We start from the raw sequence: 21,578 nt of genomic DNA on the forward strand, positions 1-21,578 counted from the left end.
GCTGGAAAACATGCACAGTCAGCAAGTTACTCACAGACAAACTCCTGGACAGGTGAGCTTGGTATTTACTGACATGACGCTTTATTTTGAAAGGGTTGAGGACCAACCTGGTCCAGAATGTCCCAACAGAAAGTGAAGAGTTACAACATTTTAAAAAACCTACAAAAAGAAAAACTGATCTGAGATTTAGTTGACCTGACAACAGTCTGCTGTGATTGGCCGCTCCAGAACCATGTGACCCGACGGTCTGGATGTTTCCGGGCCGGTTTCCAGAACCAGCCGATCAGTCCTGCATCAGTTTGTGTTTGACGGTTGAGCTCTCGGATGAGAGGTGAACGAACAGCGCTCCCGCTGCCGTCCGCGCCTGCAGCTCATACATGTCGTAGTCATGAGCCCACTCCACGTTTCCCCAGCGCCGGATCTGACAAATAACCACGAAAGATGAAAGATAAAGCAGGTCAAGTTCAGCCAACAAATCTTTGAAAAACATTTTAAACCAGACAAAATCTTGGTCAGACCAATCTGAAAGACAGACAGGCCTAACTGTGACCAGCTGACATAACTAGGACACACCGACCCACTCGATTCCCTTCCGATACCGATACTGATATCTGAAGTTCAGTATCGGTCGATACCAATCCGATACAGAAAAACAGCTGAACTGACTTAAAACATTAATTTTTTTTAAAACACAGAAATAAATGTACTGAATTACTAATTTATTTGATAAATAAATTTTATTGAATTTATTTTTTTCACCAGAACAGCTCATTCAAATACAGCAGTAGCGCCACCAGCTGGTCAAACATGTAAAAACAACTTTAACCTGGAGTCAGGAGCAAAACAGCCAATGGAAAATAAGAAACTGACTAAAACAATAAGTTCACTACTTTAGTTAAATACGTAAAAATAAACTAACAATGTTCAGAAAGTTCAATTAGGAATTTTACGTTAAGAATTAGATAAAAATAAATCTGTCCTTAGGACCAGCCATATTGTCACTGATTCTCAATCTAGAAATTATTTTAATATTGGGACCGATACAGATATCAATATTGGATCGGTGCATCTCTGCAGATAACTCCCTAAAGCAGGTGCGGTTCTGTGATTGGTCAGTTCTACCTGGTATTCCTCCTCCAGTCTGGACAGCAGCACGGCCCGCTCTACGCTCAGGTGCCGGTCCAGCATTCCCAGTGACAGAACCAGAGACTTCAGCTGTGTGATGACGAACTCCAGCCCTGCACAGCAGCAGACACACGTCAGCAGGAACCGGCGCCCGGCCCGAAGCAGTGGCCACAGCGAGCCTCACCTGTCAGGGGCCAGAGGGAGAAGGAGCCCAGGTGCTGTCTGAACGTCTCCCTGGTTCCCTCTGGGACCTGGGGACCCAGAATGCTGGATGATGATCCGATAGTGACCTTGTATCTGTCGGTGAAACGCAGGTCAGCGGGTCATTGTTGTTGCATCTCGTCTCCAGCTGAATCTAACTGTTACCTGCTTTCGATCCAGTGCAGCACAGGATCCCACTCATTCCTCTGCAGCTCAACCAAACCTGGAGGTTCATCTACTCTGTAGCTAAAAACACAGAAAGCAGCTTTACTACAGAACAATCGAATACCTATTTTAATTTCACTCTTTAAAATTCAATCTAATCTCAAGTCCAGAAACACACACACACACAGATTGCTCTTCCACAAAACTTTCCATTAATGTTTTTGTTTGAGATGAGACGTCCAATAAACGCTGAATGATGCTTTCAGGTTCTGGTGCATCCCTGTTAGTTCCTTAGCGGTTTGATACAGCCAAACCAGGTTTTACAGATACTACAACAACATGATAAAACGTCAGAACCTGAAAACAGCAGAAAGTGAGTTTAGGTACAATGAGATTAAGAAAATAGGAAATGTGTCTGTAGGTTTAAAAGGCAGAAAGTCTAAATTTTGGCTACAGAGACAATGTCTCATCTAAATGCAGCAGCAGCAGCAGAAAAACATTTATTTAAAACATGATACCAGATGGTGTCAGTTTCCAGAAACTTCAGAGCGGCGCTGATCATCTGCTCTTTGCTGCGCTGAGTGGGATTATCCAGAGCCGTGTTGCACAGAGTGGTCTGCAGAAAACATTTCATCATCAGTTCAAATTCATCAGGACAAAGATCCGCTCTGAGGTTAGAGCTTCATCTGCTCAGGTGATGCTCATCATGTCTCAAACTCTGGTTTCAGCTTTTTGCTAAAAACTGAAATTATTTCTCCTGTTTCCAACAGACTGACAGACACGCTGCCTTTTGTATGGTTATATGCGATCAATCAAATATTCTGGCACATATCTGGTAAAACCGTACCAAATGCATGGTGTAGAACTTGATGGAGTCTTTCTGAGCGTCCCACTCCGTAGCCACGGCGATGGCCAGGGCTTCATTTGGCACGGTGAACAGCTTCCCACTGGGGGTCTTCAACTTTTTTCTGTCCAGGTTTACCTCATACAGACCACCTGGAGGTTCATTCACATCATTAACGCATATTATCCACTAGAAAGCAGAATCATGTCCAGTCAGATCTGGGGGAGCCTCGCCGTTTCTTAGGAAGGTAATAAACTGATTCAGGGTTTGTATATTATATTATATTATATTAATGCTTACCTTCACTTTGGGATATACTGACATGTTGGTAAAATCTCTTCCTCTCTAGAAAAGAGCAAACACAAAATCCATTGAGAACATAAGATAGCAGGGTTGGCACAATAATTTATCTGCCCAGTTTCATCCGACCTGCTGAGGCTGTGGAGTATTTCACCGCATTCCTGAAAGGTTCATGTCTGGGACACACTTTACAAAAGGTAATCACACCACCTAAGCGGCTCTGCAGTCTAATAACGTTTTTAAACATAGCGGAGCTTAATGAGGAGCACTGCTACAGTAGATAAAATCTCAGATAACTGACAGCTCTTCATTTAATTTCACGCAGCGTTGCTGGAGTCCGTCTCCTTTAGCGGTAAGTAGCTAACTGTCCAGCAGCTAAGCTAATTTCTGCTGTTTTTATTTGTTTCTCGTATTACGCAGCAGCTCCTCTGTTCAAAAACACGCTTCTGACCTTCTCCTTCAAACTTCTTCCCAAATGTCTTTAACTGAAGGGAAATGTAGTCTTGTAGAACCTCTGTAGATGCGTGGAACACAACGAAATAAACTACACTCAAATGTTCACGTAAAGTCTTCCGCGGTTTACTCCAATCAGCGTTTCCGATGTTTGGGTCGTGAATTCCGTTGACCAATGAGAGAGGCTGATGCTCCCGGTCAGAGCGCAGCGACGAAGTCCACTTTACTTCTCGGGCAGCTTGGTTAAACTGTGCCGCGGCGGAGATAAACGGGTGTTTGGATGTTTTTGAACAGATCCAGCGTTTCTTTAGCGGTTTCTAGAAGCGACTGGAGTCCTTCGCCAGCACGGCTGCGGTTGGTGCCTGCGGTTGGTGCCCAGCCAGCGAAGCAGGAGACATGCCCGTCCCCGCTGGATACCTCAGCGACTTCCCTGCGGCCTTCACATCCTCGGCCTCGCTTATTCCGCCGCCGCCGATAAACACCCAGCAGCCGGGCGTCGTCACCTCGCTCCTGTACAGCGGCTCCAAATTCAGGGGCCACCAGAAAAGCAAAGGAAACTCTTATGACGTGGAGGTTGTGTTACAGGTAGGGAAGTGAAATGTTTGCGTGTGAATGTTTTGGTGTAAATGTGACAGAAATGTGGTGATGTGTCAATCTGACGCGGTGATGACTGACAGCTGGAGAAAAACGGGTCTGTCCCGGCCTGCCCTGAACTAAGTCACCTAGCTGGGGGTGTAGCAGAGCAAACTTCTGCTCTTCACTAAAAAACACTATAGAATCATTTCTAATGATTATTTAATGCGGTTTAAATGTTGATAAGTCATTATAAACAGTATGAACAGCAGCAGGCAGATTTTTTTTGCTACATAAGTGGATAGAAATGAGTAGTGGAATGAAAATATTCTCTCTTTCTCTCTCAAAGCATGTGACCATGGAGGATTCCTACCTGTGTGGCTACCTGAAGATTAAAGGATTGACAGAAGTCAGTGCTTCTTCATGTTTGTTTCCATACCAGCAGACAGAAAAGCTGCTTTTTTAAAACATATATATGTCTGTCCACATGGTCTGAAAGGTCATTCACATGTATACAGTTTACTGGCTCTTCAATCCATCCTTTTATACAATTATTTCACTTTTCTTGGTGGATTTTCAGGTAAATTATAAATGTTTGAATGATGGTGATAAATTATAAATGGATGATTGAATCCAAACTGCCGTGTTCAGGAGGCCAACATGTTTCAAAACAAACTTCATTTTTTAATTTTTGTCATAAATCCTATGATCTTCAAAGAATCTCCGGTAGCAGTCAGTTTTGCAGCAAATCCAAAGAAGCCTCTGACTGAAGACTGTTGCTGTATGAAGGTTTCATGGCCATCAGAATATGCTAGCAGCCTGTTAGCGTTACTATTCCATAGCAACATGACTGATGGACAAAAACCCAGGATCTATTTCAGCTAATGGGAAATTGAAGGAGCTTTAGCTGAACAAAAACCTTCACTACCTGTCTTCCAACCATTTCACAAAGTGTTTAAAACTGTTATTTAATTAGGATGCCCCTCCCCTGCTTGTTTATGTAGGAATACCCAACACTGACCACCTTCTTTGCTGGAGAGATCATCAGCAGGAAGCGTCCGTTTCTCACCAGGAAGTGGGATGCAGATGAAGACGTGGATCGTAAACACTGGGTATGTAGAACCTTTTAAAACTGTCTGGCGTCCACAGACATCCCATAATAATCCGGTTTCTGTTCAGGGGAAGTTCCAGGCCTTCTACCAGTATGCAAAGACCTTCAACTCTGATGAGTTTGACTACGAGGATCTGAAGAGCTCCGACTATATCTTCATGAGGTGGAAAGTAAGCTGGAGTTTAAAGGTGGGTCCGGTCCGGTTCTGTTCTCCTGCTGCTAACGGTTCTCCTGGTTCTGACCCCCAGGAGCAGTTTCTGGTTCCCGATCACACCATTAAGGACATCAGTGGCGCCTCCTTTGCCGGTTTCTACTACATCTGCTTCCAGAAGTCCACAGCGACCATCGAGGGTTTTTACTACCACCGGAGCTCTGAATGGTAACGCCTGCAGTTCCAGTTATCCCAGTTAGGCTGACCAGTGAAACTAGTGTCAACATTAATACAGTTGTTACAGCTGATAATAAATGTATTGGATATATTTATCTACAGTGAAAGATGACCAGAACCTTTTCTAGGCTAATGCTAACAGATGTTCAGTCTGTTGTGATAGGACTTGTTGATGTTTCGGCTCGTTAGCACTGGTCCAGTTCTGCTGTGGTCAGAACCTGCTCTCCTGTTTCTGGGTTCTTGGTCACAGACTCTTCATGCAGTGTTCTGGTTCTGCTGTCCAGGTACCAGTCCCTGAACCTGACCCATGTTCCTGAGCACAGCGCCGCCATCTACGAGTTCCGGTGACGCCGCGCGCTTCCAGGCACTTCCTGTTGGACGGGCAGAGGGTCCAAAGCTGCTGAGAGGACAGAGGACAGACGCTCCCACTTCCTGAACGGCTCAGTGAATGTACGGAGGAGCCTGGACGGACCGGACCGGTTCCTGTAGAGTTCCCCTTCCCTTCGTTTGTTTCACTGCCTGGTTTAAATGCTTGGCTCAGCTTACCGAGACACGGACCGGATCGGCACCGGCTCTCAGAACCGTACTGATTTCAGAACCAGTCCGGTTCCTTCCAGAACCAGCAGCTTGCACACACTGAGCGGGTGAGGACTCGGGTCCGGTGTTGGACCTGAAACAGCAGGAATTCATTTAGTAATTTTGCTCTGAGGTTGAGGAGTGAGCGGTGCGTTCAAGAGACAGTACAACCTGGGAGATCCCAGCTTTGCTTTGTTTTGGTTGTGCTGCTTTCTGGGACAAACTGTTGTGGAGTTCCTTCTGTTCTCCATCTCTGTGTTACCATGACGCCCACAATGAGGGTTTTAGACAGAAGTCAAGTTTTAACAGTGAATCTTTGAGCCAAAATAATCCTATAAAGTATTAAAGGAGGGAATTTATCCGTCGGCATCATCAGATGATGCTCCCACAGCTATGCAACTCTAGAGAAAGCAAATGTTAGAGGTTTCACACTTTATTCCTATAATATATAAACAGATTTATCTTCATTAAAGAGACTATTTTTGTTAAATCGCCTGCCCCCCCATCATGTTTCTCTATGATGCCATGGTTTCCACAGCGCCACCTACCTGAGGGTGTTTGTGAATTAAGGTTGGAGTGAGTGTAAAGAGTGACTATTGGAATCAAAGAAACATTTAAAACCTGCTTCTGTGTCTTTTATCATAAATTAATACATATCCATATGATACATTTACCATGAACTAATGTATATTTACCAAAGTCAAACTATGGTTGCATTTATTTTCCAAGATGAACTGATGTTCCCTGAAGGGGTCGGAGCAGAATCCACAATGAAAGCCTCGCTGCCCCCTGCTGGCGGGGCAAAGCTCTGCTGCGCTGCCCCCTTTCCTGATTAACACTAATTAATTAAAGTTTATCTGAAAGGGACAGACAAACAGAACAGTGGTTCCCTGTTTGTCAGTGTTTAGATCACAGGTGTCAAACTCCAGTCCTGGGGGCCCGCTGCCCTGAAACGTTTAGATGAGCCTCTGCTGCAGCAGCTGAACAGAATAATCAGGTCATTAAGGCTCTGAGACCTGAGCTACACCAGGAGGAAATGAAGCCGTTTCATTCCAGGGTTTTGTTCCAGAGGCTCATCTAAAACCTGCAGGACAGCGACTGGAGTTTGACTCCCCTGTTCTGTTTAGAGCAACAGCTAATACGCAGCACTTGTCCCTAGATGGGCTTTTAAACAGTACATCTTAAAACTAGGAAAAATTGAAATATTCATTTAAAATAGCACAACATAAACACAATCATGCATATAAAACAGTGAGACATAAGACTTTAAGTATAGATGCAGTTCTGTTTTTGACATAACCAGTTTTTTTAACACAAACTGGTTACAGACAGATTAGATATCTTCTTATGATTATTTTGGAGTCGCCACAGTCAATAATTTATTTAATTTAAATTTCACACTGCACATTGATCATATGACACACTGGACACAATATTTATGCCAACATGAGGCTGTCAGGACCTGGAGCCCCAAAATGTTCACAGGGGAAGAAAACAACATATTTCTTCACTTTTCTTTCTAGCTACATAAAGAAGGTTCACTGTAAATATAGTAAGATTAAAAGGATTTTTAAGTAAACAGAAAACAAAGTGTTTCAGAAGTAGGTGAAGTTTCTAAATGCTTTTAGAAATCAAAATATGGTTAAAGGCCATTTAAAGGTTTTCTGGGTCTGCAGAGGCTCAGCAGATCAAATATCAGATGAATATTCATGAGATTAATTTGGCTCAGCGAGCAGAACAGAGGCTGCGCCGCTCAGTCCGCCCGCTAGGTGGCAGCACAGTCTGCTCTGCCTGCGCTGGTTTATCCCGACAGCTGGACAAACCTCAAACATTTCAGTGAGATTTTCTGAGAAAACTAAAAGTATCAAATAATTATGAAAAAATAACGCATGATTTTATTTTTTCCAAATTAAAAAAGAATAAAAATGTAAAGTTCAGATAATCTGAAGGAGAAAACCTGAGCACAGATCTATACTGAACGTTTCACTCTACAAAACAGGCTCCGTCCTAACATGGTGGTGGCAGCATCATGCTGTGGGAAGATGGATGGAGCTAATTGAGAAAAATCCTGGAGGAAAACCTGGAAATGAGCTGAGACGGGGTCAAAGTTCAGCTTCCAGCAGGACGAGCAGCCAGAGATGTTAGAGTCATGGCCTAGTCAAAGTCCAGACCTGAATCCATCTGTGAATCAATGGAAAGATCTGAAACCGGACTGATTCCTGTCAAAGCCATTTAGTTTTAATATTCCCAGATTTCCTTTTGTTGGTTTTCCTTGTTTGGTTGTTTCTTCGTTATTTTCACTGATTTTCTAAAAAACAAAATCCAAATCAACCGCTTCAACATTCTTACAAACTTTACAAAAACATAAAATAAATTACCACACAAACTATTTGAGCAACATTGAAACCAAATTAAAACAAAGAAATAAAAACTAAATATTAATGCGATTCATGGATTCATTAACATTTTCATGACTTGAATATTTCAGACTCAGTTCTGCTTGGTTTCATTTTCTGACACATTCATGTCTCTGAGTCAGAACCGGGTCAGAACCTGTCAAAACTTTTCACAAATTAAATCATGGCCTCTTGTCTGGAGTTGATGTTTGATGATTTTATTTAGGGGCGTCTGCCTGGAGGGGCTGCGGTTTGTGTTTTGGTCTGTCCTGTTTTCAGACGTTTCGGTTCTGGATGATGAAACTGGGTTATTTCTGGCCCACAGCCTGATGCTGCCATCGCCGGACCAGACGCCGCTTCCTTCCTGGTGAGTCGCAAACAGCAGGCTGAAAACAGCCTGAAGTATTTTTGGTATGAGACTCATCAGCTGCAGCCACAGCAGGCAGAAATACACACCCTGATGGGACCAAATATAGAAAAACACACCTAGACTCTGAGGAAGAGGAGCTCATTCAACAGAAAGAAGAAAACTGGAAAAGTTTCTGGATGTTTCTTCATTTTACTTGAACAAAACTTCCTGTCTTCATCCTCTTACCGAACTAAAGCAGGGAACTGAGCCCGGTTCCGGTTCTACTGGAGGCTCCTTTATTTTTATTTGTCTACAATTGCTACTCAGTGGTGGTTGTTGTGTGTCTTGTCTCTATGCTGCTGTAACTGCGAAATAATTTCCCTGCTGGGATGAATAAAGTAATTCTTCTTCTTCCTGTCCTCTCCTCTGTCGCCCCCTGCTGGTCTAGGAGGAGTGATGCTGCGGGTCAGTGAGGTCATGCTCTGCTGAGGTTCCTCAGATCAGGGGTGTACAAACTTTCTGCCATAAGAACCAAAATAGTTAAACTGAAAACATTTTTGTTTGATCCTTTTTTTATTTTAACTGCTCAATAATAAACTAAAAATGACCAAAATAGTTGGATCTTAGTTTTGCAGGAAGCAGCAGGCCTCCAGGCTCATCAGGTTAGTTTCAGGATTTGATCTCCAGTAAAATCAGGTCAGTCAGTTTGGATCTAGTTTCTCCAAAATTAAGATGAAACAAAAACTTCCTTCATAAATGGGAATCTATCAATATTTTTATTCAGAACGATGGGCCACACTTTTACACTTAACAACATTTTAAACTAATTTAATGAATAAACTGAACTTAAAGAGGAGCTTGATAATACTTCATTGTTCCTGAAGTGCTTTGTGTGAACCGGACTGGTCGGACTGGTCTGACTGGTTTGTAACTGGACACATTTACAGTATTTGATTGTCGGGAATCGCTGCGCTGCTCTGACTCACTGCAGGTGAAACGTGGGGTTCGGTCTATTCCTGGAAATGAAGGACGCAGAATTATTTTCATAACCAGAAAACAAATGCCTCAGGAAACGCCTCCATGATGAAGAGCGACCTGCAGGTCAGAGGTCAAACCTTTCATAAAGAGCAGCTGAGTCATTTTCAGGCCAAACAGAGTGAAGTGGATCTGTGTCAGTCTTAATGATCCGGTTTCCAGGCAGAGAAATCCAGTTTGATCTCTGGACTGTTTGGGAAGCGTTTGACTCATGGTGACCTTTGGTCTGACCTCCTCACCATCATCCTGGGCCACCAAATCAAGGAAACGCAGCTCGAGAAAACAAATTTACCAAGCAGCTTCCTTCAGGGTTTTCATTGTTTCACAAGCAGTCAGAGCCGCGCCTGTACCTGGACAGAAAACATTTTTATTGCACAGACGAGAAATGACGGCTGCAGCACAGAACAAAAGGTGCCAGCTTCACGTCACGTCTTTTATTTCCTCGGTAGCCAGACGTTATCTCTCCTGCAGATTAAAGTGACACTAAAACAACTCACATAATCAGAAAACAGAAGCAGCAACTATTTCACTTCCATCTTTAATCAGTTATGGTTTTAATTCAAACGTCCTGTACAAAAAATGTCTGATAAAGTCCTAATCTTACAAAATAGCTCTGCTAATTCTAAAGCGCTACATTAATATGGTCTTTTATCAGAAGCTAATGCTAAAGCGCTAACTACCACCGTTGATTCCCAACGTGCGTCATGAGGACAAAAAGGCTTTCAAAACAATTCAGAAACATGAATATTTGCATTTATTTCTTTAATTAACTCCTGGTTGTTTGTTCATGTAAGTGTCGTCATCTTCCTTTGATGTTTCCTAGAGATTTGCTCAATAAGGTTGAATGAAAAGGAGATAAAACCAAAAGAGGAATCGGAACCGCTGCTTTCAGACTTCAAAATAAGAGCACAAATAGCCATCTAACTAATGGTACTGATCGCAAATGACGTCAAAATACTAAATTTAGAACAACGAAGTTCCCTGTTGGGGGGAAACGTCTGAACAGCTGATTTAGTTTGATCGCCTGATTCCAGTTATTAATATGTACAATTTATTGTCCACCAATAGTTGTTTGTTAACCACAAATAAACTCAAGAAGAAGAACTGTTTCATAACGCCAAGCTTTTATGGCGGCAGTGTTGTTCACGAACTGCGACAGGAGCTTTAACCGATTCACACGTTTTCTGAATTAATATTTAATAGGAAAAATTAACGGAAAAGCATTGACGAATCAATATTTTTACCAAACTGATTACCGAGCAGGAACTTGGTAGAGACGGCCCAGATAAGTTAGTGCTAGCGAGTGTTAGCTTTCACACTGTCCATATCCAGAAAATAACTAACCTTTGAACCGACGCTGCCTTCTTCCTGCTCACTTTGAGTTTTCTGCTTTTCAAGCATTGTTTAAGTTTGTCCGCTCTGAGCTTCTGTATGGGAGAATATTGAAACGAAGCTCCCTGGACACCAAGTCCACCCAAGTTCACCTCACTGCAGCAAACAGGAAGGGCGGGACGGACGCTGTCAGTTTCATAGCTTATTTGGAAATGGGACCACTGCACTCCGGAAGGAAGGGGGCGCTATTTCCTGTATTATCCGCGGTCTCCCGTTTTTATTTTCTTTTAAAATCTGTGATATATCTTCACCTTTAGGAAGGATTTTCACTCTCAGCATGTATTTGAACTTTTCTCTTTTATTTACTTCAGCGCAGCTCACAGTTTTTAACACATTCTGTAGCTTTCTGTGAACTTCTAAATCTGCTCCTTAGTTGCATCTTTTCGGGCCTGATACTGCCTCTAGTGGCGTGGGGGTGGTAACACAACTAATATAATTACATTACTAAATCAGAATAGCACAAAGTCTTTATTATTTATTATTAATCCCGGCATTATTGGCACCATGAAAAATTAATTTACTAATAAAACACCATACTTTTTATTTTCTTAACAATGTAGAGCTAATTAAATGACATAAACAAGACCATTACACGTTCTGAATAATATCTACCTCTCTTCATCAATTATATAAAAGAAATAAGGAGACATGAAAAGCAACATAATAAACTATAATAAAAACCATTTACAATGTATGCATAAGAAACTTAATTAAGCAAAAATCAACAACAAACAAATGAATTAGGTTCACAGAGGAATAACAGCCCTGGTTCTTACAACCAGGGCTGTTAAACAGATACAAGCAAAAATTCACAGTTTTGCTTTTACAGTGTCATACATATTATTCTGAGACACTTTTTGTTGGTAGAGTCTCATACAGAAGAAAAAATAATATGAAACTATTTAGTATATTATGGTGGAAACTTTCCTTTGACTCTAAAACAATAAAATAAAACGCATTCATAGAATCACAATATCAACAATCTTTGCATCGAGTAAAAGACTTTGCATGCTATAGATAAATGTTATCATTAAGTTTGGTTAAGAATGAAACACCTGCAGTGTTTCTAACTGCTTCCTTCTAATCAGCTGAAGAAAATGAACAAACATGAAGATTAGATAGAAAAAGTGAAATTATGAGCAGGTTTGATCTTTTCTTTATTTTATTCCCTTTAAATGTTCCAGAACATTTTAGATTTAAGATAAAAGCTGATAAAAGATTCAATCAGTTATCCAAACCAGCCTCTTTTATTACATCATAAATTTACTGTAATTATCAACACTTTAACCAGAGCAGGTCAAAGGTCATCCTGAGTGCCAGGTATCAGCTTCTGCTGCAGAGGGAGGAACAGATTGGTTTTTACTCAGATCATCTCCAGGTTCATATTAGAGATAATCTCAGAACAGATCCAGATTAAATTATTACAGCAAAAATTTCATTTATTTCAACATGTTTCGGTTTTTTAGGTCAAATTTATTACAAAACCCTCAGATTATGGAAAGTTAGGAGATCAAATGTTTATGACTAAACCTGAACTAAAACTGAACTAAACCTGAACTAAAACTGAACTAAAACTGAACTAAACCTGAACTAAAACTGAACTAAACCTGAACTAAAACTGAACTAAAACTGAACTAAACCTGAACTAAAACTGAACTAAACCTGAACTAAAACTGAACTAAAACTGGACTAAACCCGAACTAAAACTGAACTAAACCTGAACTAAACCTGAACTAAAACTGAACTAAACCTGAACTAAACCTGAACTAAAACTGAACTAAACCTGAACTAAAACTGAACTAAAACTGAACTAAACCTGAACTAAAACTGAACTAAAACTGGACTAAACCTGAACTAAAACTGAACTAAACCTGAACTAAACCTGAACTAAACCTGAACTAAAACTGAACTAAACCTGAACTAAAACTGAACTAAACCTGAACTAAAACTGAACTAAACCTGAACTAAAACTGAACTAAACCTGAACTAAAACTGAACTAAGCCTGAACTAAAACTGAACTAAACCTGAACTAAAACTGAACTAAGCCTGAACTAAAAGATGTTTCTCAGCTTCTCTTTCCTGGAGTTTCTGACAGTGACATCACTTCCTGTTCCATCAGTCCTTGTTGTGCTGAATGAGGCTGGCTGGAAAGGTCTAGCATGGATGACCTTTGACCCTCTGACTAGGAGGAAGTTTGATCTGCAGTTTCCCAGCCTGACAGATCTGAGCAGGAATCACCATCCTCCCCATCAACTGGACTTTGACTAGGCCATTCTTTCCTGCAAATCAGCTTTTATTGTGCTTCTATGCCAATAACCATGCCATAAAATTTGAAGACTTCGTTCTGTAGTTTGATTTTATCTTCCAGTCCAAACTTTTATCACTCAACATGAAGTTACAAAAAAATCAACAATAAAAATCTCTTTTATGATAAATATTTAAACATGTTTATTACAGACACAACATGTTTGACTGCAGCAGTGAGAAATACGGATGGATGTTTGCAGTGACGTGCGGTGAGGTTCATAGCTGGTGAGGCACTGACGTCATCAGAATCAGATTTGCAAATAGATGCATAGATTGACAGCAGTTTACAGGTTATGTTTCACTTCTGCATCCTTACACATACAAACTGTAGCTCACAAAATCTATCGCTGCACTTGACTTGCTTCCCGAATCGTTTAGCCTAGCTCGCTGTCACTTACTCGGCAGTTGAGGAGTGAACAAGACGAACGTCTGGGATCTTGAGCGCCCCCTGCCATGAGGCAAGAGAACTGCCTGCCTCACCTCGAACCTGTTCTCTGCCGTTTATAATCGCTCATTACACGAAACACGTTACACAAACACAGTTGGTGACAAAAAGCACTGTACATTATATACATAAGCTAAATTATTGGAAATAAGTTCACATATTAAATTTGTTTAAACCATTTTATTGACGCCGTACAGCAACATGCTCTCTCCGCTTAGCAGCCAGCGCAGAGCCAGGGGTTGCGCAATCCAAGGTGAGGCAGAGCTCGCTGCTGCCTCACCGGCATCGCTTCCAAGCATTTGAATGGGAAAATAAGAAAATTCAGCGATTTTGAACAAATAAAAATCGAAATTGGTGAAGCTACATGAAAAATAAATATTTTTTAGTACAAACCACCGGATGAATATAACAATTTAAATTACTTTATGATTATATATTTTCTTTCTTTCCATGATGGCTGGTGAGGCACTGCCTCACCTGCCTCCCCTGACCGCACGTCACTGGATGTTTGAAAGGTTTGTGTTTCCAGATGTTTCTGGTGACTCTGTTGTTTCTGATCTCGGCTGATCAGGTCAGAAAACCTTCAGGTATTTTATGCTTCCAGAAAATCAGATCAGGTTTGAGAAGAATGCAGAACAATAGAACGCCTTGTATTGCTGAATACTGAATGCAGATCCAGTCATTCCTCTCTTTTGTTCTACAGCGGGAGGGAAACCAGTAGCCAAACTGGTTCTGCTGGTTCCCAAGAACCACTGGCCCAGTGGGTCGGGTCTGAACTCTCATTTCTCTGGGGTTTATCCTGCACACATCCAGAGTTTGAGTTTGTCCTTCTATTCTCCCTAATAATAATAATAATAACTTTATCTAAGCAGGTTTGAGATCAAAAGTCTGTTTTTCAAAACAAAGTGAAAGTTTTCTGATGTGATGAAGATGATAAAGTCCAGAGGCTGCAGGTTCTGCTGCAGAAAGAGATCAGATTACAGATCAGTTCTGTCAGATTAACTATGAAAACTGCTTTCGCAGACAGTGATGAGTTATGGCTCAGATAATAATTCATCAGATAATCTGAGATTTGCAACCTTTGCAGTGCAAAACAACTTCAAAGCAAATGTGTTATTTTTATTTTCATGTCTGGAAATAAATAAAAACAAGAGATTTGCAACATGGATGTTTTTCCAAAAAGCACAATATAGTTTAAAGGCTAATGAGAAGAAAAACTGAACGATTAAGCAAATGCAAAACCTGCATGTTATTGTTATTATATCTATACTTAAGATTATTTATTAGAGCCAAAGAGCCGCAGGGTGGAGACCCCGCTGTGATCAATAATCAGTCAATAATCAGAAGAAAGTTTGACCAAATTTACCCCAAAAACAGAATTTATTTGATTAATTTACAAACCTAAAATCCAAGTGAACGATAATTCCCATCACGTCCAAACCTCACGTGTTTCAGGTTCAAAGCTCCACAAACCCGACATTCAACGCTGCAGCACGTGCCGCCTGTGTGTGTGTGTGTGTGTGTGTGTGTGTGAGTGAGTGATAAATACTGGCATCCCTTCACAGCAGGGGCTTCACATCCACCTGATGAGAGCAGCGATAAGCCCTTTGAAGAAACACCTGCTAACACACACACACACACACACACACACACACACACACACAGGTGAGCGGTTTTAATGGCGCTGGATGACAGCAGCAGTGATGTCAGCGGCTGAATGTGATGAATTTATGTTTTCATCATTTATTGAAACAATAAACTAAACTAGTTTATTTATGTTTGATCTCAGTTTTTAAATATGCTTCTTCTTCTTAACATCATTTTATTTTTTAAATCTTTTTCACATTTTACTTTTACCTCATTTTAAACATGTTTTCTTTTGTATGAAATATTTCATGCTTTATATTTTCGTCACAGCCGCCATGTTGGTTTTAATATGAACGATGGTTTGAAACATTTTTGTTTCCTTATTCTTCTGCATATTCCGCCTCATACAGCGGCTGTTTCCCGGTTGGAGATGTTTACGGTCTCTGCTGCAGGTTGGTGCCTCACCTGTGTGACGTCATTCCGCGGTGCTGCTGCTGCTGACGCCCCGCCCCCCTGCATCCTGGCTCCGCCCTCTTTGTTTCACATAACTAGAGGAGATGCGGCTGCTGGAGCTTCACATCCTCACCTTCATCCTCCTCATCCTCAGCGGCAGCCACTGACCTCAGAACCAGAACCAGAACCAGAACCAGAACCGCGGCAGGATGACCGGAGATCAGCGCTACGTCATCAGCGTCAGGTTGGTTGGAGGAGTCCGCAGAGAGAAGCCGAGACTGAAGGTTGGTTAAAACCTCACAAAGGTTTTATTTATTCATTTCATGTCAGAAAATAATCAGCTCTCCTCCTCAGACATTCATGCTGTCCGTCCTCTGGTCCGATGAGTCGGAAGTGATCATCTACAGGTCCTTCCAGGACTTCCGGTCATTTCATGTAAGTCAGGAAAAATCCGAGCTGCAAACCATGAAATCATTTTCGTTTTTATTTAGTTTATAATAATAAAAAGAAATTAAAAACTGTCAAATAAAAATCATTTCATAACTACATTTCTCCAACAGACGCAGCTGAAGAAAAGATTTCCAAACTTTAATCCCTTCAGGAAGAACGACAGGAAAATCCCAAAGTTCTCCGGTGAGCAAACAATAAATCCAGCCTGGAGAAGAAAATATAGAAAATGTTTTATGATCTTATGATTTATGACAATAAAAGTCAGTAGGTGGAGAAAAAGGAGCAGTTCACCATTTTTACAGATTAGAACCTGGATCTGTTTTATAAGGAATTAGTAAATCTAGTTTTCAATAAACTCATTAAAAACAAATAAAAATAGAAACTAAATGTTGAATTAAAGCATCTGAAGATAGAAGGATAAATTCAAACATTAATGAAAAGTTTATTTATTTCAGTAACTCATTAATTCGAAGCTGTGAAGTTTTTATTTGTGATGATTTATTATTTATGATGAAAACATTCTCGATGCAGAAAATAATCCTTCATGTTTGCTTAAGTTATTTAAAATAACTGACCAAACGAGCCTCAGCTGATTGAGATCTGGAACATTTTTCATCTGCAGATTGTTTCATCTTTAGTTGATTTTATTAGATTTGTTCTGGTTGTTAACTGGTTCTGGTTCTGGTTCTGGTCCAGGGAAGGCCCGGCGCAGCAGCCTGCAGCAGACCGGATCCAGGAAGTCGGTGAGGCAGATGAGCTTCTTGCAGAGTTACTGCGAGGAGCTGCTGCGCTGCGATCAGACCGTGACCTTGAGTTCAGAGGTCACCCGGTTCTTCACGCCCAGAGATCACGACCTGCAGACGGACTTCACCAAGAACACGTAAGTTCTGGTTCCGGTCGGGTTCCGGCGGCCGCTTTGATCCGTTTCTAACACGTGGTCTGCTGCAGCGTCATGATCCTGATGTCTGACGAGGCGCAGGACGCAGCGGGCGGCGCGCGGCGCCAGCAGGTGGGCAGCGTGACGCATCCGTTCGTGACGCAGACGTACCGCTGCGTGGCGCCGTACGAGACCAGAGACACCAAGAACCGGACCTTTAAGGCGGCTGCCGACGACAAGCTGGACGTCCTAATCAAAGACCCGGCAGGTCAGATGATGAAGCTCATCCTTACACTGTAAAAACTGAACAGTTGTTCCAAACTAAATATTTAATGTGGAGTTTTCAAACTAAACATTTTGCTCCAAATTAAATATTCAGCTAAGAAAATAAATATTATTTCCCAACTAAATGTTTAGTTTTCAAATTAAATATTTAGTTTGGAAAATAAATATATGGCTCAATAAACCAAATTATTGCTGTTAACATTTTACTGTGTACAATATGAGTTGAGGCCACGGCAGCAGCATGCTAACTGCTAACTGCTAACTGCCCGTTGCCTGCAGGGTGGTGGTTGGTGGAGAGCGAGGACAAGCGGTTAGCCTGGTTTCCAGCGCCTTACCTGGAGCTCTGTGACGAGGAAGAGGAAGAGGAGGGAGGATTCCTGGGAGGTGAGTCACTCTTCATCACCTGGACCGGACTCTGTCCAGAACCTCCTGAGATGTTGACGGGTGGTCTGCGTGTTGCCTTCAGGGTCCCTGTACTGCGCCGTGAGGAACTACTCCACCTCCAAGAGCGACGAGGTGGGCGTGGCCATCGGCTGCGTGGTCGAGGCGCTGCGCAAGTCTGACGACGGCTGGTGGCTGGTCAGGTACAGAACCACAACAGAACCACAACAGAACCACAACAGATCATCTTACAGAACATTTTAAATCCATTCAGAAATGAACACATTATTAAATACATTTTGAAGTAATAAAATCAACACTTTATTTCCTGACGCCAGTGACAGCGCCCTCTAGTGGCGGTTTGGTCAAACATGAGAATCGGTGCAGCGGCTGGATTATTTTCTAGATTAATAACTTAGATATTAATAGGAGATATCTGACCAGAACCGAACCGGTGGAGTTCTGGTGAACAGATGAACAGACTGAGACGCTTTTCATTTGAAATGTTTGTGTTTACAGTTTCCGGCTCAAATGGCATTTTAAATGAGTAATTACTAAATTAGAGGAGGACTATTTGATTGATCGATGGGTCCTGATTGATCGATCGGTCCTGCTGCTCTGTGTTTGTCAGATCTAACTCTGACTCCGCCCCCTCCAGGTGCGGCGGCAGGGTGGGCTACCTGCCCTCCATGTACCTGCAGCCCTACAGCAACCCGCGGCGCGGGCTGCACGGCCGCCACCTGCACGGCTCCTCCCTCAACCTGGCCTCCAGCGGCGCCCGGGGCTCCCGCTCCTCCCAGCCGGTCCAGAACCAGGAGCCGGGCTCCAGGCGGGGGTCCGCGGTCCCGGAGCGGCTCCCCAGAGCACAGTCCCTGGACGTGCTGTCAGAGAGCTGGCTGCAGGACGCCGCCGCGCCATCATCATCATCATCATCATCATCATCATCATCATCATCACCATCATCATCATCATCTTCATCAGCCGCATCCCACAGCAACGACTCCATCTTCTCCAGCTTCTCCTCCAGCAGCGCCTCGTCCTCCTCCAGCCTGAGGGACGAGCCGGGCCGCACCGACCCGACCCGCTCCTCCAGGTCCAGCACCGGGAGCTCCGGGTCGGCCGGTTCCAAAGGCAGCGAGCCGGGCCCGGCCCCCGGCGTCCCCCGCAGACCCGACACCCAGGAGATCCTGGTGCGCTGCAGCACCATGACCCGCAAGGCAGCGCTGGCCTCCAGAACCCGGCTGCAGCCGCAGGACGACCCGGTCCACAGCCGGCTGTAGAACCGCTGCTTTGGGACTGAGGCACCGAGTCTTTGTTATCATATTAATAACTAAATATGGACTCTGGGGGGCGCTGTTTGTCCAGTTACACTGTAAAAAATGAACAGAAATAATTGGTTGCCGTCATATTTCCTCCATGTTGCTCCAACAATAACGTCACAGATCCAAACTAAAGATTTAGTCATTTTTTACTAACGTGTTACAAACTAAATATTGATTTGACCGGCTGTGTATTTTATCATTTTTCCTGTGTAACCATAGAAACGGCTCTTTGTATCACAGCAGACTTTATATGTTTCAGCTGCTCAGTTTGTAGCTTCAGTGAAGCAGAAAACCTGATTGAACCTTTGATTCATTTCATCTCTTCCTCTTCCTCTTCCTCTTCCTCAATCAGATCAATCAACCTGTTTGAACTCACATTGTTTTGTTTGCTTCAGTGAAACAATAAAGGTTTAATATTCAAACACAAGTTTACACAAACTCCGTAATATTTCAACTGGATTCAGTTGATGATGGAAATCATCAGGTCACAATTATACATACCCCCACCAAACATCAGTTCAGTTCAGTTCAGTTCAGTGTTCGGTTCAGTTTAGTGTTCAGTTCAGTTTAGTGTAGTTCAGTTCAGTTCAATGTTCAGTTCAGTTCAGTGTTCAGTTCAGTTTAGTGTAGTTCAGTTCAGTTCAATGTTCAGTTCAGTTCAGTGTTCAGTACAGTTCAGTGTTTGGTTTGGTTCAGTTCAGTGTTCAGTTCAGTTCGGTGTTCGGTTCAGTTCAGTTCAGTGTTCAGTTCAGTTCAGTGTTCGGTTCAGTTTAGTTCGGTTCAGTTCAGTTTAGTTTAGTTTAGTTCAGTTCAGTTCAGTGTTCGGTTCAGTTTAGTTCAGTTCAGTTCAATGTTCGGTTCGGTTCAGTTCAGTTCAGTGTTTGGTTCAGTTCAGTTCAATGTTCGGTTCAGTTCAGTTCAGTTTGGTGTTCGGTTCAGTTCAGTTCAGTTCAGTGTTCAGTTCAGTTCAGTGTTCGGTTCAGTTCAGTGTTCGGTTCAGTTTAGTTCAGTTCAGTTCAGTGTTCAGTTCGGTGTTCGGTTCAGTTCAGTGTTCAGTTCAGTTCAGTTTAGTTTAGTTTAGTTTAGTTCAGTTCAATGTTCGGTTCGGTTCGGTTCAGTTCAGTTCAGTTCAGTGTTCGGTTCGGTTCAGTTCAGTTCAATGTTCGGTTCGGTTCGGTTCGGTTCAGTTCAGTTCAGTTCAGTGTTCGGTTCGGTTCAGTTCAGTTCAATGTTCGGTTCGGTTCAGTTCAGTTCAGTGTTCGGTTCGGTTCAGTTCAGTTCAATGTTCGGTTCGGTTCAGTTCAGTTCAGTGTTCGGTTCGGTTCGGTTCGGTTCAGTTCAGTTCAGTTCAGTTCAGTTCAATGTTCGGTTCGGTTCGGTTCAGTTCAGTTCAGTGTTCGGTTTGGTTCAGTTCAGTTCAGTTCAGTTTAGTTTAGTTTAGTTCAGTTCAATGTTCGGTTCGGTTCAGTTCAGTTCAGTGTTCGGTTCGGTTCAGTTCAGTTCAGTTCAGTTCAGTGTTCGGTTCGGTTCGGTTCGGTTCAGTTCAGTTCAGTTCAATGTTCGGTTCGGTTCGGTTCAGTTCAGTTCAGTGTTCGGTTCGGTTCGGTACAGTTCAGTTCAGTTCAATGTTCGGTTCGGTTCAGTTCAGTTCAATGTTCGGTTCGGTTCAGTTCAGTTCAGTGTTCGGTTCGGTTCAGTTCAGTTCAGTTCAGTTCAGTTCAATGTTCGGTTCGGTTCGGTTCAGTTCAGTTCAGTGTTCGGTTCGGTTCAGTTCAGTTCAGTTCAGTTCAGTGTTCGGTTCGGTTCGGTTCGGTTCGGTTCGGTTCGGTTCGGTTCAGTTCAGTTCGGTGTTCGGTTCAGTTCAGTTCAGTATCAAATTCTTCAATCAGTTTTTATTTGCACATCTTCAGATTTCCGTCAATATAAAAACAAGTTACATTAATAAACTTCTTCCATAAAAAAGAGAATAAAATTACATACAAAAAGAATAAAAAACGAAATAGCAGAAACGTTTACAATACATAAAAACACATAATGAGTATAAGACTCGAATGATGAGTTGCATAATTAATGATGCCATAATTTTATTTTCTGAAATGATTTTAAAGCTTCATAATCCGAGATTCAAAACCTGCAACATTTTAGAGACAGAAGCTTCAGCAGGAAAGATTTATTTCCTTATTTATATTTATTCAAATATAAAATCCTCACAAAACAAGACATGAAGCATTTTATGACTCTGGTATGTTTATATTTTATGGAGCCAGTTTTTCCACCAAATCGTTTTTATTAAATTAATATTCACCATTATTGCTGCAGATGTTTTAGGAGACGTTTGTTTAATCGAATCGTTTTATTTTTATTTAATGTTGTGACTAAAGATGCCTGCCGTGGTTTAATGCAGAAGGAATATTAAAGAAAAGTTTTTTATTCAATATTAAAATATTTTTCAATCAATGGGAAAAGAAAATAATTCTGATTAGAAAAATTCTTTGTGTAACTTTTCCTAAAAATATTTTATTCATTCTGTTTTAACTGAGCTGCAGCAGGAAGAGCGACTGA

General features: G+C 42.1%; 3 protein-coding genes and 1 long non-coding RNA gene across 4 annotated transcripts; 2 read left to right on the forward strand and 2 right to left on the reverse strand.

Annotated features, from left to right (window-relative positions):
* Positions 1–57: 57 nt before the first annotated feature.
* atpaf2 (ATP synthase mitochondrial F1 complex assembly factor 2) lies at positions 58–3,110 on the reverse strand. Its single transcript, XM_005814189.3, has 8 exons — positions 2,765–3,110; positions 2,636–2,680; positions 2,339–2,487; positions 2,010–2,107; positions 1,492–1,572; positions 1,310–1,422; positions 1,123–1,238; positions 58–421 (listed from the first exon to the last, which is right to left on the reverse strand). Exons 1-8 carry the CDS (start codon positions 2,880–2,882, stop codon positions 284–286), a joined length of 858 nt encoding a protein of 285 aa, XP_005814246.1. The 5' UTR covers positions 2,883–3,110; the 3' UTR covers positions 58–283.
* Positions 3,111–3,295: 185 nt separating this feature from the next.
* On the forward strand, positions 3,296–6,360 carry gid4 (GID complex subunit 4 homolog). Its single transcript, XM_005814188.3, has 6 exons — positions 3,296–3,673; positions 4,011–4,070; positions 4,666–4,773; positions 4,841–4,942; positions 5,021–5,151; positions 5,445–6,360. The coding sequence occupies exons 1-6, from the start codon at positions 3,485–3,487 to the stop codon at positions 5,506–5,508; spliced, it is 654 nt and encodes a 217-aa protein (XP_005814245.1). The 5' UTR covers positions 3,296–3,484; the 3' UTR covers positions 5,509–6,360.
* A 7,803-nt stretch (positions 6,361–14,163) lies between these two features.
* Positions 14,164–15,800, reverse strand: LOC111609844. The gene is made up of 3 exons (XR_002753365.1): positions 15,714–15,800; positions 15,063–15,280; positions 14,164–14,620 (listed from the first exon to the last, which is right to left on the reverse strand). It is a non-coding gene; the product is annotated as an uncharacterized LOC111609844 (long non-coding RNA).
* Positions 15,801–15,812: 12 nt separating this feature from the next.
* LOC102225054 (NADPH oxidase organizer 1-like) lies at positions 15,813–19,436 on the forward strand. The gene is made up of 8 exons (XM_023340567.1): positions 15,813–15,985; positions 16,056–16,136; positions 16,262–16,334; positions 16,848–17,031; positions 17,100–17,296; positions 17,593–17,697; positions 17,780–17,897; positions 18,353–19,436. Exons 1-8 carry the CDS (start codon positions 15,911–15,913, stop codon positions 18,972–18,974), a joined length of 1,455 nt encoding a protein of 484 aa, XP_023196335.1. The 5' UTR covers positions 15,813–15,910; the 3' UTR covers positions 18,975–19,436.
* Positions 19,437–21,578: the final 2,142 nt, after the last annotated feature.

Source organism: Xiphophorus maculatus, chromosome 10 (genome assembly GCF_002775205.1).
Source record: "Xiphophorus maculatus strain JP 163 A chromosome 10, X_maculatus-5.0-male, whole genome shotgun sequence".
NCBI lineage: Eukaryota > Metazoa > Chordata > Actinopteri > Cyprinodontiformes > Poeciliidae > Xiphophorus > Xiphophorus maculatus.

Bases quoted from the DNA above. Each gene is read 5' to 3' on its own strand.
- gid4 (XM_005814188.3), top strand. From the start codon at position 3,485: ATGCCCGTCCCCGCTGGATACCTCAGCGACTTCCCTGCGGCCTTCACA. The intron at 3,674-4,010 runs GTAGGGAAGTGA...TCTCTCTCAAAG, and splicing joins ACGTGGAGGTTGTGTTACAG to CATGTGACCATGGAGGATTC. The intron at 5,152-5,444 runs GTAACGCCTGCA...TCTGCTGTCCAG, and splicing joins TACCACCGGAGCTCTGAATG to GTACCAGTCCCTGAACCTGA.
- atpaf2 (XM_005814189.3), bottom strand. From the start codon at position 2,882: ATGTTTAAAAACGTTATTAGACTGCAGAGCCGCTTAGGTGGTGTGATT. The intron at 2,108-2,338 runs GTACGGTTTTAC...TGTTTTCTGCAG, and splicing joins AGTTCTACACCATGCATTTG to ACCACTCTGTGCAACACGGC. The intron at 1,423-1,491 runs GTAACAGTTAGA...TTTCACCGACAG, and splicing joins CTGCACTGGATCGAAAGCAG to ATACAAGGTCACTATCGGAT.
- LOC102225054 (XM_023340567.1), top strand. From the start codon at position 15,911: ATGACCGGAGATCAGCGCTACGTCATCAGCGTCAGGTTGGTTGGAGGA. The intron at 16,335-16,847 runs GTGAGCAAACAA...GTTCTGGTCCAG, and splicing joins GAAAATCCCAAAGTTCTCCG to GGAAGGCCCGGCGCAGCAGC. The intron at 17,297-17,592 runs GTCAGATGATGA...CGTTGCCTGCAG, and splicing joins CCTAATCAAAGACCCGGCAG to GGTGGTGGTTGGTGGAGAGC.